At 43.9% G+C, this 19,450-nt stretch overlaps 1 protein-coding gene across 3 annotated transcripts in view; it reads left to right on the top strand.

The window, feature by feature from the left end:
- DISC1 (DISC1 scaffold protein) overlaps nt 1-19,450 on the top strand; it is a 351,679-nt gene that overhangs the window by 134,578 nt on the left and 197,651 nt on the right. For all 3 annotated transcript variants that reach the window (XM_086679680.1, XM_086679681.1, XM_086679682.1), the window contains exons 8-9: nt 2,417-2,471; nt 7,186-7,288. In XM_086679680.1, the coding sequence (XP_086535806.1) occupies nt 2,417-2,471; nt 7,186-7,288 (158 nt within the window). The remainder of the gene's footprint in view (nt 1-2,416; nt 2,472-7,185; nt 7,289-19,450) is intronic.

Here is a 19,450-nt window from a genome sequence, read left to right as displayed (position 1 = left end):
GGTGCCCTGCTGTTTGTCAGCTCTCCTCCGACCCCGGCTGGCCTGGGCTCCTCTCCTCTGCTGGACGGAGGTCTAAAGTGAGGACGACTTGTTTAGAATGGGCCTGCCCCAGTTCTAGGGCATTTGCAGTGGGCACTAACTTGCTTGTACTGAGAAGTCACAGATGGTGGAGGTGACAACTTTCAAAACCAGTTCTTACAGCCGAAGAACAGCAGCAGGCAGGCAGACTGGCAACCTGCCTGTCATCGTTTGCAACCCCTGCTGCAGCAGCTGTTTCGAACGCCACCCCCCGCCCCCCACACACCCCAGGAAACCTGACCTTCTCACTTTCGCAGCTCACCATTTTGCTCTTCTAGTACCTGTAACTTTCTTTTCTTTAATTTTTTTCTTTTTCTTTTTCTTTTTTGGCTACTGTTGAGAAGCAGTGAGCTGTTGAGGGCAGGAACCATGTCTTTATGCTCCAAGTTCCTAACTTACTAGGAGCCCAGTAGATATTGAAAGAATTAATGAGTATGTGAATGAATGAATGAATGATGAGCAAAAAGCTCCAGAGCTTACGCTTTTCAGCATCAACCTAATGAAAGGTTCCAGGCCTTCCTTTCCTTCCTGACTTCCATGCTCTGTGCCCACCCTTCGGCTTCACAGCTGGGTTTCTGCTGAAGGTGCCTGCCTGGTCTGTCCCGTTCAGTGTTCCCTCCAAACCCCCTCTCACAGTGCTGCCCAATTAATTTTCCTGAAAAGCCCCATTTCTTTCTTATTGCTCTCCTGCTCAAAACTGGAGTAATTTCCCACTGCCTGTGGAATAAAGCTCAGAACTCCTTCGCCCGGCCTTCAGTATTGACTAGAGCCAGTCCCTGATATTCCTTTAAGGATTGTTTTGACTGTAAATATTTTAAACACATTGGAAAACGTAACATACACTCATTTACCCACCACTGAGAGTAAACAAACATGAGCGTTTCCCCCACTTATTTTCCTAAACGAGTAAGCACACATTTCAGATGCAGACAGACTTCTCCCCTTCTGTCCTTGCCCCTCCTCCCTCCCTTTAGAAACAGTCTTTCCTCTTCTCATCCATCACAGTTCACCTCTGTGAACCGTATGGTCCAGCTGGCCTCATCTTTTCCCTGGAGCTTCATCCTTCCCTTTTCCCCCTGAGGCCCAGTTCACTTTCTGCCTCTTCCAGGAAGCTTTCCACCTAATCACTTGTTTTCCTAAATCGCTACCTAACTTACTGTCTCCACTGTGCCCTTGGAGACGGTATCTGCCTGTGACAATCTTTATGTAACAGTTTGATCCTACTGGATTTCTTTCTTTCTTTCTTTCTTTCTTTCTTTCTTTCTTTCTTTCTCCCTTTCTTTCTTAATTTCTTTCTTTTTTTCTTAGTTTATTTTTGAGAGAGAGAGAGAGAGACAGAGTGTGAGCAGGGGAGGGGCAAAGAGAGAGGGAGACACAGAATCTGAAACAGGCTCCAGACTCTGAGCTGTCAGCACAGAGCCGGATGTGGGGTTTGAATTCAGAATGGCAAGATCATAATCTGACCTGAAGTCGGATGCTTAACCGACTGAGCCACCCAGGCACCCCGTAACACTGGATTTCTATTTTCAATAGTAATTTTTCATCTTGTTTTATATTGGAGTTGATTGTCTGGGTGTACTTCCTCTCTTTTGGTAACAACACTGGAAATAAGGTCTGATACTTAGTTTCATTCATTCCTTCATTTATTCTTTCTGCAGGTCTCAAATGAATGCCTGCTTATACGCTGCAGGAATTGTTTTAAGCACTGAGGATACGGGTGTGAACCCAACTGACAGTTGCTGCGGTGGTGGAATTTATATTCCCGTGGGGGTAGAGAGAAATTACCTGAATAACAGAAGTGTCAAGGTGGATAGTGCTTAGGAGAAAAAAGAAGAAGGGATAAGCCTAAAGAGAGTGAGGATAATCTATGTCAGATGTCCTTTAGATACACGTATCTCCTATATGTTCCACCTCACTGCTAAACACAGTGCTCTGTGCATAGTTGTTGGAGTGCACAGTGTAGCTGAATAGATCATATTTGATTACTGTCTGTGAAATGCTACCCTGTGTAGACCATCCTGTGTAAATTTTCATTCTTTCCTGCTAAGAGGAGCACATCTGGGTTGTTCCTTCACCCTATCTATGCAGTATGGAGATGTGCACTACGGAAATAACAGATTTTAGTACTAGCCAAAGTAGAGCGTAATTAGAGAGGAGAAATCTGCTTCCTAGCAACATGTTAATTCCACAGTCAAATGGAACCAATCTGGCATCATGTTTCCCACTGTTGTTGAGCCTTTGGGCTGATGGAAGTTTCACTGTTTCACCATGTTCCTATATTTGGTGGTATTGAACTATGATCCCAAGAAGACCAATGTCTTCTTTCTAATTCTTCCAGCCTCCGGGAACAGATAAAAACCCTCAACTTGTCACTGAAGGAACTCACCGCTAAGGTAAGCACCTTTCTATGCCCACTTTCTAAAGAAGTCTCTAAAGTTATCTTTTTAACTTATGTGATATCTAGCTCACATGAAATTCTGTGTCTAGCTGATGGCTCCACAAGAAGTGTAGACTTTACAAAGCCATCCTCCAGGCCAGGTGATGAGGCCAAACAGCCGGGAGCGAGGGCTGCTCTGTGGTGGGGGTCCTGGCTTGTGGTCCCCCAGCGATTGATTGGTTTGGCCTTTGCTTCACCAGGAACTGTCAGTGTTAGGGGACAGAAATGAGTGCTTCTGGGTACTCTCAAATGCTTTTGCATGAAGAGGCTTTGGGGATGGGAGTAATCCAAGAAATCAATTGCTTTTCTTCCAGGAGGACAGGGTTCAGGGATCCGCACAAACAAGTTTGGAAAAGGCGTAGTAGGTGTTTGTGTTCTAAACTTTTTAAGTTGACTTCAGAGTCATTTTGCCCATTTTCACTGCCACATATACTTCATATCAGGCCCTCGGTTGGTGTGGAGAGAGCATACTCCTGCATTATTCCCTGGGAGCACACAGTCAATTAAATAGTCAATGTCGTGGTTAGTTAGGGTAACCACAGTTTACAAAACAGAATCCTTCCCTGCAGAGATAGTTATATGTGACCGAGAAGGATCAATTACTCTGTGAACTACTACATGTGTGGCACAGAACTGGGTAGGAATTGTTAATTACTTGTGTTAAGTCTGGGAGCCAGGGGTGGTTATGAGATGACCAGGATGTAAAAAGAATGGGTTTCAGAGCAAAGAGCAAAGCAGATGAGAATCCACTGTCCTGGAAGAAATGGTTTTTTTTTCATTTTCAGTGCCCAGGGGAGGTCAGGAAGACCTGCCAAGGGGCTCACAGATCACCACAGCTGAGCTGAGACTGGGGCTGTGTTGTCGGCAGAAGTGTCCACGATTATTCTGGCTCTCTTTTTTTCAGTTTTTGTGTCTGTTTCCAGAAACCAACCAACCAACCAACCAACCAACCAACCAACCAAAAATACAACCAAAAAAATCCAAAACTAAAACCAAACCAAAAACCATGAAATGGTTTTGCTACAAAATCACACAGCAGTGGTTTGATGGGTGGTTGTGTCCTGCCAGAAGGTTTGCCTGGAGAAGAGCAAGATGAGATTTGAGGCACTGCTTTATTGGGAGCCACGCCAGGAGGTGAATCCCCCTGGTAGGACTCTGGTAAAGGGCTTTTATCATGTGTTCTCATACTGTATGTGCTGAGAGACCTTCTTTCCTGCTCAAGGGAGACTGGCTCAGTTTACCCACGTTGTCATGTGAAGCAGCAGGGAAAGTGCTAGAGGGCCTACCTTGTATGTTTCGGTGATGTTGCCGACTAGTGTTCATGTTCTCTGGATGTTTGCCAGGTGACCTCCAGGGGGAGCCACTGGGGAGGTGAGGAGAGGCCCCAGCTTCCTGCACGGGGCAGGGGGTAGGAGGATTCCTTTTCCTGGATTTTCTGATGTAAATATGTGCCATTTATCAGGTGCATCCTAATTTCTTTTAATTAATTAATTAATTAATTAATTAATTAAGAGAGAGTGAGAGAGCAAGCACTAGTGGGGGGAAGGGGCAGAGGGGCAGAGAGAGAGAAAGAAAGAGAGAGAGAGGATCTTCAGCAGGCTCCACACTCAGTGCGGAGCTCAGTTCAGGACTCGATCCCATGATGCTGGGATCTTGACCTGAGCTGAAATCAAGAGTTAGACGCTCAACCGACTGAGCCACCTAGGCGCCCCAGGTGCATCCTAATTTTTGCCCAGAATTAAAAGGTGGAATCACTCTAGTGTTTGGGTTTATTGAGTATTGGAACATGCTGTGTGTAATCTGAACGAGTCCCTGCCCCAGCAGTGAGCATGCAGGTGTGCCAATGACAAAATACACATGGTGTTTATGTATGAGTGTGTTTTACGGGACATTTTATACTGTGCACACACATATTGACATATGCACATGATAGTGGGATTTGTTGATAATCTCCAGCTACTGTGAAAGCTCTTGGATTTGCCCAAATGCTGAAAGTGATTGGCTTTGTTTGCATACTTGCTCTCACGCACTTACAAAAAAGCTTATAATTCCCTTGCTTTTCCATAAGATTAAGGAATTCATATCTAAGATTTTAAAGTGTAAATCTGAAAGCTCTATTTGGTAATGAGTTCCTCAGGGTCCAATTTTATCTGGAAATTAAAAGGAGATGCAGATTTTCCGGGGCGTGTATGTGTGTATAGTTGGGTATGTACGTGCACACAGCCATGATTGTGTGTGTGTGGGGGGGGCATAGATGAGTCCACACGGAATTGAAACAAAACTGCTCAGTCACACAAAAAAACAACTTTGCACTCTGGACTTGACTGACTCACGACCTTGAGGTAAAAATTGCAGCTTGGCCCAGTTTTCTTCCTTCAGTATGTTAGACACATAGACCTGATATTGTTTTGATTCCTCCCCCAAAGAGAGACGGGGCCTTCCTTCATTCATTACATTCCTTTGACTCTAACGGTTATCCACACCAGGTAATTAAAGGATAAATGAGATGGAAGAAATAGTTGGAAATAAATGGAATAGCTGGAGATTGGTAGATATTCGATTACATCCAGCAGTGCCTGAAAGAAGGTACATTGCAATTTAATAAGATTTAGAGAAGCTGTTTCATATTAATAGTGACAGCTTGAAGGATAGGTTTGCTCAACAAAGGAGAAACTGGCCCAATTATGATTAACAGAAACTGTTACCAAAATCAGAAAGACTGGACAGACTTTGGATGAGACATAAGAATTACGGCACGTGTTACGGACTTAGCAGCAGTGTTCTCGGACCTCTGATGACATTCTTAGATGGATGGAAAGGGATGAGCCATCGTCGGGCACTGGGCCAACCTGAGACCGGGTGCTGGGAGGAGGAATCCAGAGCATCTTATTTTTAACAACCAGTTCTGACTTCCTGACAAGTGTCAGGACCACCGTGAGGGTCTAGGAATTAATCACTTGGGACATGGGGACGCTCATCCCCGCTGATTCCAGCTTTGGTGTGGAGGCCACCATGCTGTCGCCTTCATCAGAGAATGAGTTTTATAAAGAGATCTGGGAAATTACAGCTGCTTATGGAAAAGAACATATTTAAGGCCATGAAAGAAATAGTATAATGTTTTAGGCAGGATGGGTGAGGTCTGCTTTGATTCCAAAAATAATTTCAATTTAAGTCTAAGATAAGCACAACAATTAAAGTCGATGGTATCTAGCAAGATCTAGATTCTTCTGGGGAAATTAAATTTTGTATTTTCTCTGGGCTCTGTGAACCCAAGTGGGTTAATTTTAGTCTTTGAATGGAATCAGATTTTTAGCAAGAAGAGGGGGACGTTTCTAGGTAACATCCTTTGTGGAACACCCAAAATGTCTCTGTACACATGTTCATTGTTATTCAACTGAGCTGTGTGCTTTTGTTGAACTGGATGTTTTTCTAGGTAACTCACTTATCTGAGTGTAGATATCAATTGAATATAGAGTTTTTGCTTTTTATTTTTTTAATGTTTATTTATTTTGAGAGACAGAGAGAGACAGAGTGTGAGCAGGGGAGGGGCAGAGAGAGAGGGAGACACAGAATCTGAAAAAGTCTCCAGGCTCTGAGCTATCAGCACAGAACCTGACACGGGGCTCGAACTCATGAACCATGAGATCGCGACCTGAGCCGAAGTCAGATGCTTAACCGACTCAGCCACCCCGGCGTCCTGGGGTTTCGCTTTAAATAAAAGAAAAGAAATGTGATGTTTCAGTTTCAAAGAAAGTAAAAGATAACCTAAGACATTTGGAAAAGGAATGTGAGATTTAACATTTTTGCTATTTTTGAAAGAGCAAAGAAAGAACATAGGAAGTGTTTGGAGCATCCTGGAAAAATACATAATAAAACTTATAGAGCTCATTGAGGTCTCCTTGTCTATTTTTCAAATATGACTTGCCAGCAACTATCTGCCCTTAAAGTTTCATTAGACAACATCTACTAGTAATTAGCCTGCCGCTCTGCCCTTGATCTCAATTGCTGTGCACCTTTACTTACTGTTTACTGTGTACCAGACACAGAGCAAAGTCCCTGCTCACAGAGAGCTTGCATCCTAGGGGACAGAGATTCTAGAAAAACTGAGGAACAGAAACAAATAGTGTCAGCTGGAAAAGTCACTATGGAAAACCATCATGCAGGGTGAAGACAGGAGGGTTGAGGGGGTTGCCATCGTACATGGCTCATCAGCCGGGCCTTTCTTCCCAGGCAGTGTGTGAGCAGAGGCCGGAAGGGTGTGAGTGGGCCAAGTCACTTGGGTCAAGAGTATTTCAGGCGGGAGTAACCCTGAGGAGGGAGTGGGCAGAGTGGTGAGGTTATTGTGGTTTGTGGTTGCGCTTTGGTGTGTTAACTCTTGTCATTTTTGCGTTTAGATGTGGTGAAGGTATGGGACCTAATGCTTGAAGTGTGCCCCCGATGCCCACTTCATTTAGTCCTCCCCTCTCCCTTCCTTCCGTCTTCCCTCCTCCCTTCTTTCCTCTTTTACTTCTGTCTGTTTATGTTGCTTGCTTTTAAAGAACTCTCCTTCAGTCACTCTTTACCACCCCTCTTAATTACTTGCAGACGCAGAAGCCTCTGGCCGGCTGCTCCATTGCTTTCTGAGTTTTACCTGAGTAAACGATGGTTCATGGCCATTTCTCTCCTTCTAGGTGTGTATGAGCGAGAGAATCTGCAGCACTCTCAGGAAGAGAGTAAATGATATTGAAATCCAACTGCCGGCGCTGCTTGAAGCCAAAATGCTAGCCGTATCAGGTAACTGAACACGGTGCAGACACTGAAGCAGCTGAACGGAGTAGTGACGGCTGCCACCACACCCGGGCTCTGTCCTCGAGTAACCTCCTACCCATAACCCATATCAGACTTGGACATTTCAGAGCTTTTGTGGGAAGTTTCACTAAAACTCATGGAGTAAATGGGCACCACGGCCATCTTGTAAAGGGATGGATAAGACTCTTAAAACTGCCTATACACAGGGGCACCGGGGTGGCTCAGTCGGTTAAGCATCCGACCTTGATTTCGGCTCAGGTCATGATCTCACGGGTTCATGAGTTTGAGCCCCACACGGGGCTCTGTGCTGACAGTGTGGACAGAAACTGCTTGGGATTCTCTCTCTCCCCCTTCTCTCTGCCCCTCCCCCACTCATGCTGTCTCTTTTTCTCTCAAAATAAATAAACTTAAGAAAATAAAACTACATAGGCACATATAATAAAAGATAAGTTATCAGTGTAGGTACCATGTTTTGGACTTCCCAGTTTCTGTTTCTTTATGAGTTGAGAGACTAAAGTTAATCCTCATGCCATATAACTCTAGCAGATGTTTGTACAGCATTATGTAGCTGCAGAGGCTCCATGAAGCTTGTTGGATGTGGTCAGCCCCTTCCTATAGGAAGAGAAAACGATGACATGAGACAAGGTGATGTACTCATTCAACATACTAGTCAGAGATATTAGATTTCTGGAGGATTCTCAGTGGATCATAATCCCTCCTTAATCTGGTGGTTGTTAGGAATATATTTTCCCATTAATTAGTAGGTCGAAAACACAAGTCTCTGAAAATAGTGTCTTACCCTGTCATTTGAAGAATGCTTTTAAACGTTCCTCTATATATTTTTTAAGTTTATTTATTTATTTTGACAGAGACAGAGATAGCATGAGTGGGGGAGGGACAGAGAGAGAGGGAGACAGGGAATCCCACTCAGGCTCCATGCTGTCAGCTCAGAGCCCGACTTGGGGCTCACACTCATGAAACCGTGAGATCATGACCTGAGCTGAAACCAAGAGTCAGACCCTTAACTGACTGAACCACCCAGGCACCCCTCCTGTGTGCTGTTATTTTATTCTATGTTCACAACAGCTGTGTGAGGTAGGTGGGAGAGATACTGAGGTCCCAGTGAACAGATCAGGAGGTTGAGGGTATATCTGTTGGTTAAGTTCACTCAGTCAGCTCAGTGGTGGCAGAGCAGGGACTCAAGTCCAGGTGTGACAAATGGAGGTTTTTTTTTTTATTAATTTTTTTATGTTTACTTACTTTTGAGAGAGAGAGACAGAGACAGAGCATGAGCAGGGGAGGGGTAGAGAGAGAGGGAGACAGAATCTGAAGCAGGCTCCAGGCTCCGAGCTGTCAGCGCAGAGCCTGACGTGGGGCTTGAACTCATGAACCACAAGATCATGACCTGAGCCGAAGTCAGATGCTTAACCGACAGAGCTACCCAGGTGCCCCGACAAATGGAGTTTTAATCTAGTTACGTAATGACATCCTTCAAGTATTCTCTGAGTTTTATAGGTTGAGTGAGCCTCCAGCTCAGCAGATTCAGAAGAATCATAAAAATTTAACGAAAAGGTATAATAATTACATGTATGGGTTTTAAATGGCATTTTAAGAAGGAATACAATAATTGGCATCTTCTGGTATTCAGATCATTAAACAACTAATGTTGGCAGTTAACGAGCAATTTGGTTCCTGATGCAGTCAGGCGTATTATTTACAACCAGCGCAACATCGAAATGTGAATGTGGGGCTTGGCTCTTAACAGCTTCACATGCCATTTACTTGGAATTATGGCCCCATTTGCTAAGAGAAAAAAAAGAAGATTGAACACAATCTTGCTTCTGAGTTAGTGTTTTTGCCTTTCTTAATCCATATATCTTCCTGAGGAATACAGGTGGATGTGTCTCTATTAAGCCCAAGGGAGGAGATGTATCATTCAGGCGGCAGAGATATCCCTCTTTCAAATGTGAGTAATCTCTTTTTAGAATCCCGAGGAAAATTCTTGAGATGGTGTATTGCATATGGGGCCTGGGTTTTGTGCTTAGTTCTTTGATCAGCTGAGAAAATCGGTGAGGCCTGATCGGAGACTTAGCTGGGATGGGAGCTTACCTTCTTACCTCTCTGTTTCCGGATGACACTGCAGGCCCTTGGCGAACAGGCTTTCCAGCCAATGGGGTCTCCTCACCGGCCGTGCCAGGGCCAGGGTGGTCATTATTCTTTTGCATCTTCTGCACACAATGTGGTTTCTGTTTCCTTTCGAGCTATACTCCACAGCGGGGGTGGGGATGGGGGAACCTGAGCAGGGAAAAGGCACTTCCCTCAGGATCCTGACAGGACACTTCCAGTCCATTCAGAATGGCAAATCCTCACTCCTTTAGACAAAAGCCATGACGTACCTCTCCAAGAGAAGCCTTCCTCCATTTTGGGCCATCTGTGAGAACGCTGAGGGGCAAAGCCCTTGGGATTCTTGGACGCACTCTTGAATGAAGAGGGTCTTGGGAGTGTGTTTAAGATTACCAGGGGGCCTTGTGTCTGTCTGAAAGTTTCTATGATTCACCATGTTAGATCTCCCACCCTTGATTTGATCTATAGACTGAGACCTTCTCTTCCTTCGATAATCATTTGCTGTCTCCAGAGACTAGGAATAAGAAAGTAGTTTTATTTTCAGATTCAGCAAATCCTAGCACCTTCATATTGAACGATGTATTCTTTAACTCGCTTCTCTTTTCTTGCACTGTATCTTAGGCAGTGACGGGAAGCCAGTGGGCACGTCTGCATTCTGCCTGGAGTCTCCTTGGCCATATGACTAAATTTATTAGGAAGTTTTTCTTTATATTTATTTATTTATTAATTTTAATTTTTTTAAACGTTTATTCATTTTTGAGAGACAGAGAAAGACAGAGCATGAGCAGGGAAGGGGCAGAGAGAGGGAGACACAGAATCCAAAGCAGGCTCCAGACCCTGAGCTGTCAGCACAGAGCCTGACGCAGGGCTCAATCCCACGAACTGTGAGATCATGACCTGAGCCAAAGTCGGATGCTTAACCAACTGAGCCACCCAGGCGCCCCATTATTTATTTATTTTTATTTAGACAGAGTGTGTGCGTGCAAGAGGGGGGCGAGGGGCAGGGAGAAAAGGAGAGAGAGAATCCCAAGCAGGCTCTGTGCTGCCAATGCAAGCCTGCCTTGGGGCTTGATCTCACAAACCATGAGATCATGACCTGAGTCGAAATCAAGAGTCAGACGCCTAACCCACTGAGGCTCCCAGGCACCGCAGGAAGTTTTTCTATACTCCTTCAGTTGGTAATGTTACCAAACTTTCCATCACTACGTGGCAAGGATCCCCTTTCTTCCAGCTTCCAATTATATTTTTCTTGCTTCCCTTTTAGCCTGCACCGAGGCCTGTTGAGGCTTCTGCCTGCCACCTGGTGCAAGCATCAGGGCCTCAGATTTTAGGGTCTGTTCCAGCAGCGTTCAGATACCAAACTCTCTTCTCAATTATCGATTGTTGTGTAATAAATCAACCTCAGGATTTAGTGACTTAAAGCATCACTGACCTTTCATTTTGCCCACGAATCTGCAATTTGGGTAGGCCTTGGCAGGGACAGCTAGAGTGACTCAACTGGGGCTGGAGAATCCACTTTCAGACAAGGGAGCCAAAACAGATGAACATATGGGAAGGAGAAAAAAGAGAGGGAAACAAACCACAAGAGACTGTTAATGATAGAGAACAAACTGAGGATTGACAAAGGGAGGTGGGTGGGGGACGGGTACTAAGGAGGGCACTTGTGATGAGCATTGGGTGTTGTATGTAGTGATGAAGCACTTGAAACCAGTGTTGAACTGTAAACTAACTGGAATTTGAAATTTTTTTTAAATGTTTATTTATTTTTGAAAGAGAGACAGAATGTAAGTGGGGAGAGGCAGAGAGAGAGAGAGAGAGAGAGAGAGAGAGAGAGAGAAAGAGAGAGAGAGAGGGAGAATATGAAGCAGGCTCCAGGCTTCGAGCTGTCAGCACAGAGCCCGATGTGGGGTTCGAATCCATGAGCTGTGAGGTCATGACCTGAGCCAAAGTCAGATGCTTAACTGACTGAGCCACCCAGGTGCCCCTTAACGAACTGGAATTTAAATAAAAATTTGAACTAAAAAAAGGGGTGGGGGGGGTGTAGCCCAGCCTGGACAAGGGCTTCTTAACCTCTTTGCGACCCTCACTGAAAACTCTGTCCTCTGCCCCACAGATTGATTGCTTTGGCCCCTTGCTAGGCTGCTGCTGCTTGGGAGGCAAGGTGAGGGGATGGCCCTCACCTTGTGTGGTGGGTACGGCTGATCTGGGCTCTGTGGTTAAGATGTCAACATCAGAAGTTCGGGCCTATCTCCTTTAACACCACGCTGGACCCCTGCCCGGCTGCTGGCTTCTAGGGATGAGCCCTGTGCCTTAACTCAGTCCAGTCCCACCCTCTGCATGCATGCCTCCCTTCTTGTAGCTGTGGCCTCCTCAATGCTCCTTCAATTCCCAGGACTTTTCAGGCCCAGACACAGAAGGTATTTAAGTAGTGTGGTACTCACGTGTAAGTCTCAGCAGCAAGCATCCTTCCTGCATGTTGGCCTCTGGGTCTGCACCACTGCTGGGACCCAGTCCTTGGATGGGTCCCCAGGTCCTATAACTGGGCTCTGTCTCTATCTGTGCTCTGTAACCTGATTAGCATCCCAGTCTTCCTCTGGCACGGGGCCTGCCATGCTGTGACCATTTCCCCTCCGCTAGGATCAAAGCCTGGCTCTCTGAGGCCCCCCTTCTGATACTGCTCTGATGTTGACATTTTGTGTGCGTTTCTGGCTCCAGCCTTTCTCTCCTTGCATCATCCACTGTTATTGATGGCGTCCATCTGTTGAGTCACTCTCCTCTGTTTTTCTTGGGCTTTGCCTGATGCCTGGCCCTTGGGAGACAGTCGGTGAGACTAATTATGTTAAGAAAAAATGGACCTCATTTGTTGATTGCTGATCCTCAGAATCTGTTATTTTCACACCTCCCTTGGGTCTTCCCTCAGTTTGTGGTATATTTTCTTTCCCACCTGCCTCCCGTTATTTGTTTCCAAGGAACAAATAGTTCAGATAATCATTTATTCTTAAGTAGCATGTCAAGATGTCTATGATACTCCAAGCCAATTTTTTTTAGACGATGGTTCTATCCAATTCAACTTTTCCTTTACAGAGAATAAAAATTAGCTGCACTAATGGTGTCTAAATGGAAGGCTATCTAGATATCAACTAGATTTTCCAGATAAGCGCAAAATATTTCGCTGTCTCTAAAAAAATTAGATCAGTGACTGGAGGGGATGATAGGCCCAGCAAAGATTTTTCAGAGATGGTATCTATCCAGTGTGGAAATAAACAAGACTCACCGAATGAGAAGTGAAAGCTGTTTCAGTGGTTACTACAGCAAGGGAGTTGGCCACCATCACCTGTGTTTTGGTAGAGACTCAAAGGCAGGTGGAGGAGTGGGAAAGCTTTGTAGTGGGGAAAAGGGAAGGCTTCAGGTGTGCTCCGACTGGAGGCTGGGGATACTGGAGGCAGGCTACTTAGAGCATCCTGTGTGATTGGTTAGGGGGGCATGTTTGGCTCTCTCTGGCTGGAAGCAGGGACAAAAATTAGGGAAGCTGTCAGTTATTAATACAATCCTGCCATCTTGGACCAATTGTTACAGAAGTGACTTTTTTGTTTCCTGGATTGTTACTAGAAATAGCAACCTGGCTTCCTACAAGCCTGCCTTATAGCAGCCTGGGTCCTGGACTGGTTGTTGTAGATATGGGGATTCGTTTCCTGGACAGGTTCTGCAGGCTGTGGGTCAGAGTGCTCTTTCTAGAAATGATCTGGCCATTATCTGTTTGTATATTCAGCCTCTCACCAGGTACTACGCTTTCTCAAGCTGTTAGAACCATGTGTACTTGAGCTTGGCGTTCCCCAAAAGATATGGCGTTGTGCCAGAAAAAAGATGCAGGACTCTATTACTTTTGGAGTTTGATGATTTTCAGCACTGGCTTTCTTTCTTTCTTTTTTTTCCAGTAAAGAAGGATAGCTGAAATTTGAGTACATAAACATGAATAATTTTAGGAGAATCGTTACAGATGGAAATGTCTGTGGGCCTATGCAAGTGCTGTGTGTGTGTGTGTGTGTGTGTGTGTGTGTGGCTTCCCCCTAAAGTCACGTGAGGCCTAGAGACTGGGTGACACAGCCTACAGGATTCATTCTCCAGCTGCCTTTGTACTCCCTCCCTTTATGGATGATTTGTGGCCACATTTTCACGTTTTGACCAAGTGACTTACTGAGCTGTATTAGCAACCAGTGTGACCTTGGAAGAACCCAGTTCAAATTCAGTAACCTCCTGTGGAATCTTAGAACTCCAAAACTTTGTGACCTTGGGAAGGTCACTCTCTGGGTCTTAGTTTCTTCAACTGGAAATCAGGGACAGTCATTTATAAGGTCCCCATCCTGGCTTGGTGAGAAGGCTAAATGAGACTATTCCTATAACAAGATTCCTGTAATCTATAAAATCAGACTCTCAAAAAATGACCTAAAAAAAAAAACCCAGAGATACTGTGAAGTAGAAGAGGGAGATATTTGTTTAGGATACAGCATAAAATTAGAAGGAACAGAGTGGGTAAAATCAGTTTTGGCTTTGGCATTAACCTGGGTTTTTTTTTTTTTTTTAATTTTAAATATTTATTTATTTATGTGAGAGAGAGAGAGAGAGAGAGAGAGAGAGAGAGAGAGAGAGAAGAGGGGCAGAGAGAGAGGGAGACAGAGAATCCCAAGCAGGCTCTGGTCTGTCAGTGCAGAGCCCGATGAGGGGCTTGATCTCACGAAACTGTGAAATCATGACCTGAGCCAAAATCAAGAGTCAGACTCTTAACTGACTGAGCCACCCAGGTGCCCCTCCCCTGGAGGTTTTTAATTGTGGCATTTGTAGAAGAAAAGACTTTGACAGGTTCTCTAAAAAATCTCTGTGAAGGCCCAAGTACTGTTCTCTTGCTGAAGAGCAGCCTGGTGTATGTGTGGGATGATGGCAAAGGCAGGACGTTCATCTGCACAAATCCTCCTGTGGCATTTAGGAAAGGGCCCATTAGAGTCACAGAGATTGGGGTCACGGGGTCACTGATGGGACTCCCTTCAGGGATCAGCGTTTACTTTTCTGTATTTTCATCACAGAGCTCTTGGCCAGTTTCAGTAATGAAGGAGGGCTAAATCAAGCAGGATTTACCTCATGGGCTTGGATCTGAGACCAAAATGCTTATAAAATATTCACCGGGGGCAGTGTAGCATTTTCTCATGGCTTCGGTTGCGATATTAACTGTCTCTCTGGGAATTCACACTCTTTCTGCATATATAAAATTTACACGTCTGTCACTATGCATTTTCCCTCAGGACCAAGGAAGGGACCCAGGTTTTAATTAATGATCCCTTTCATGTTTTATTAAGGCGCTCGTTCTCTAGAGCTTTCTGTGAGTTGCAGGGGTATCTGAGGATGTATTTCCTATAAATCCAGCAAAGCTTCTAGGCAGGCACTTGCCCTGTGTAGTCTTTTCTGGTTTGTTTTTAGAGGTCTTTTCTCCCTGAACTGTTTGTAAGAGGAGATTACACACTGGGGTATATTTTGCCTGCTGTCTCTGGGGACACAGGTGGTGCCCACTTCACTTTCGTCACCTCCCTTGCTTGAAAATATGCCCCAGCAGAAAGGTTGGGGCTCCCTGAGTCCAGCCATGGAAGGGACATTTGAAAGCATCACCCTGTGCTCGTGGCTGCCCTGTCTAGAGGCAGTCATACCTCTGGGCTGGTCTTCCCAAAACCACCCATGGAACATGGCATGTCCCTTGAGGTTCTTTTATTTTTTTGTTTTTTTTTTAAAGGATACCTTTTTATTATAAGATAAATATACACATAAAATTTGCCCTTTTAACCATTTTTAAGTTACAGTTTAGTGGCATTAGGTACATTGACATCATTGTGCAAACATCACCACCATCCAGGGCCAGAACTTTTTTCATCTTCCCAAATGGGTACTCCGTACTTACCAAACTCGGGGTTCTTTGTGGAAGTCCACAGGGGCTCCATCCCACAGCGGCCCTGACTTGGTCACTGTTTGGGAAAGAAATCACGGGTCCAGGAAATGGTTTAGTTGTGTTGCTATTTCCAGCTCAAAGCTCATGGAAGTCCAGCCTGCGCTCCTTATCCGGACTTTGTTTTTCCTGAACGGGTCAAGCCCATCAGCTTGGCATCTTGGACCCTCTACCATTTGAATCCAGCTTTTTTGTGGGTCTGGTCTCCATCTTGGCCACATGCCTCATACCACCCTCTGAAGCCAAGCCCTTTCCTCTCTAACCACGTTTCCGTTTTTTCTTTTGGAAACCTTAACATTCTTTCCTCATGAAACCTGCCTCTGTTTCACCTTCTGGAACAGCCTTTTTTCTCTGAGCTCTCCTAGTGCATATTTGTCCACTTCCTAGAATACGGCTTCTCTTCTTTATTTAATGGTACTTTCCGGAGAGCGGGTGGTGCCTTGTCTCTTGCATTTGCCCGCTATAGGGGCAGCCAATAAATAGCATCTCAAAAGATATTTATCCAGTCATGGAATTGGGCACTATGGATTATAGTGACAGAAATGTATGTGCTTGGTGTCCAGAATGCCTTTATTTATTTTTTTATGTTTATTTATTTTTGAGAGAGAGAGAGAGACAGAGACAGAGACAGAGACAGAGCATGAGTGGGTGAGGGGCAGAGAGAGACACACACAGAATCAGAAGCAGGCTCCAGGCTCTGAGCTGTCAGCACAGAACCTGACGTGGGGCTCGAACCCATGGACTGGAGATCATGACCTGAGCCAAAGTTGGACGCTCAACCAACTGAGTCACCCAGGTGCCCCTCAGAATGCCTTTAAATTGGGACAATATTTTGTCACATTTCTCCCATTTATATCGGGTTGAAATCTGCCTATTAATAATAAAGAAGTAAACAGCATAGTTTATAGTACCGAAGAAGGGTTCTGGAGTTATGTTTGAGTTGGAAACCTGCCCTCCATTTGATTGCTAGGTAACCTCAGCAAGATATTTTTTTTCGTTAGATTTCAGCTTTCCTGATTGTTAAGCAGAGATAACAACTTGTATTTCAGTGAACATAAAATGCACTGTTATTTTATACACTACTACGAAAGAAAAATCACTGTCAACTAAACAATGATATGCTTTCTATAGCTTCGAATTTTTATTTTATACATATTAAAATAGTTCTTCTAGATGTATTTAGGCTTTTGAAAAGTCACGTATCACTCTTCCAAGAGGAAAATTAATCACTTAGGGTGTTCCTAAAATGTCTTCATGTTCAGAGTCTGAGTGTTCAGAAACACATTTCAATTCCAAGTGGTTGGAGCTCAGGTTATTTCACACGTTCTCATCCTCTGCAGCAGTGAAACTATTGGTGATGGAAGTCTTTATCCCCTAAGAATAAACTACCGTTTCTGTGGGGTTCTATAGGTTTCTGCCAAGCTGCAACACCATTCTTGAAGTTTTAAGTGTTGGTGCTTTCCTGATCTTACAGATCCGTTACAATAGATGGCAACAGCCAGGTCCCAAATGATCCTTAAAAGGTTTGTACTTTGAGACACCAGGGGATTGCAGATGGTCCTCTAGGCCACCAAGAAAGACAGTCACCCAGTAACAGCTTCATCCAGACTACCTCCTGCCTGATAGCAACTGTAAGAGGCATCACCACTTCAGAGATGTTAACATGTGAAAACCAAAGCGTGCATTTCAGAATAGATAACATAGGACCTAACTTCCTTCATAGGGATGTGGTAAGAGATTGAGGAGAAAAGGCTTGTAGCTTTTATTGTGGAAGCATCACGGAGCCCTCTGGTAGCAATAACTATTATTTACAGAGGGCTCGTTAATGGGATATGCTTCTTAATTGATAGTGTAAGTTTCATGTTAAAATTTTCCCTAATATATTTTTCCTTTTTTATTGAGGTATGATTTATATTCAGTGAAATGCACAGATCTTCAGTGCCCCATTATAGAAATTTTGACACCTGTTATCTGCAGCCCTATGCAGATATTTTTATCACTCCAGAAAAGCCACCTTTGTGTTCCTTCCCCAGACAGCCTCTGTTTTGATATCTTTCACCATGGATCAGCTTTGCCTGTGCTAGAACTTAATGGAATCATGTGATATGCAGTCTTTTGCACCTTTTTTCTTTCTTTCTTTCTTTCTTTCTTTCTTTCTTTCTTTCTTTCTTTCTTTCTTTCTTTCTTTCTTTCTTCTTTTTTGAGAGATTCCTACATCACCATGTGTATGAGGCCCTTGTGCCTTTTTGTGGTGGAGCTGTCTTCCGTTGTGTAGATGTGCCTCTGCATCTGCTTTTCTCGCCTTGATGGGTATTTAGTTTGTTTCATTTGGGCTACCACAGGTGAAGCCACGATGAGCTTTTGAGTACAACTATTTTTGGTTACACGTTTTCGTTTCTCCTGGGTAAATACCTGGAAGTAGAATGTTTGGGTCCAGGGGTAGGTGTGTTTTTAACTTTATGAGACATGGACAGAAGTCTCCACAAGGTGGTTGTGCCATTGACCCTCCCATTATGCACAGGAGTCCATAACCTTGGGCTTTGCTGTCATTCACTTGAGCTATTGGAATGGTTTTGCAGTGGCATGAATTTGTATTTTTCTGTTGACTAAGAGACACCGACATGTTGTCATAGGATCACCAGCCCTTTGCATATCTCACCCTGTAAAGTCAGTTGCCTGTTTTTCCATGGGGCCATTTGTGTTTTAATTACTGAGTTGTAGGATTCCACTCCTTCGTCAGATAGACGTATTGCAAATATATTCTCCTTGTCTGTAGCTTGCCTATTCATTTTCTTAATGGTATTTTTTATGAGTAAAGGTTTTATCATTGTGATGAAGTCCACTTACCTATTTTTTTTATAGGTAGTGTTTTCTGGGTCCTAACCAAAGTTTTGCTTATTCCAAGGTCAGAAAGGTATTCTGTATTTTCTTCTAGAAGCTTTATAGTTTTTGCTGCTACAGGTAGCTCTGTGATCTGTCTCTAATGAAATTTTGTGTATGATTTGAACTATGGATCAAGGTTCATATTTCTCCATCTCGCTAGCTAGTTGTCCTATTGCTATTTGTTGGCAATACAGTTGACCCTTGAACGATGTGGAGGTTAGGGGTGCCGGCCCCCCCACGCAGTCAGAGTATAACTCTTGACTCCCCAAAAAAATGTAACTGCTGGTACCCTACTGTTGACTGGAAGCCTTACCAATAAACATAAACAGTTGATTAACACATATTTTTTATGCAATAGGTATTACATACTGTATTCGTATAATCAAGTAAACTAAAGAAAATGTTATGTAAAAAAATTTTTTTAATGTTCATTTATTTTTGAGAGAGAGACAGAACATGAGCAGGGGAGGGGCAGAGAGAGAGAGGGAGACACAGAATCTGAAACAGTTTCCAGGCTCTGAGCTGTCAGCACAGAGCCTGATGCGGGGCTCGAACCCACAAGCTGCAAGATCATGACCTGAGCCACCCAGGCGCCCCGAGAAAAGAAAATGTTAAATGTTATTAAGAAAATCACAGGAAAGAGAAAATATATTTGCAGTACTCTACTGTATTTATAAAAAAAAAATCCATGTGTACCTGGATCTACATGTTTTAAACCTGTGTTGTTCAGGGGTCCATTGTACTCTTTTCCTCATTGACTTACTCTGGCGCTTTGTTGAAAGTCAGTTGACTGTGTGAGGTCTACTTCTGGACTATTCTATTCCATTGATCTGTTTGTCTATCTATTTATCTATATGCCAATGTTATACGGTCGTGAGCTGTAGCTTCAGCATTATTTTGAAATCAAGTAATACATCTCCTCTTCGTTCTACTTCAAGGATTTTTTTTTGGCTGATCCGGGCCTTTGCATTTTCCTTTATGTTTTAGAATAAGCTTGTCACTGCTACAAAAGACCATTATGAGATTTTGACTGGAATTGTATCGAATGAATAGATGAATTTGAGGAAAGTAGAAATGTTAAAAATACTCAATTTTCCAATATATGTATATATAGTTTCTATTTTTCTGATTCCTTTAAGTCTTCTTTAATTATT

Source organism: Puma concolor, chromosome D2 (genome assembly GCF_028749965.1).
Source record: "Puma concolor isolate L17-30 chromosome D2, mPumCon1.1.hap2, whole genome shotgun sequence".
NCBI lineage: Eukaryota > Metazoa > Chordata > Mammalia > Carnivora > Felidae > Puma > Puma concolor.
The sequence above is the reverse complement of the archived record's forward strand: the minus strand, read 5'-3'. Positions and strand labels throughout refer to the sequence as shown.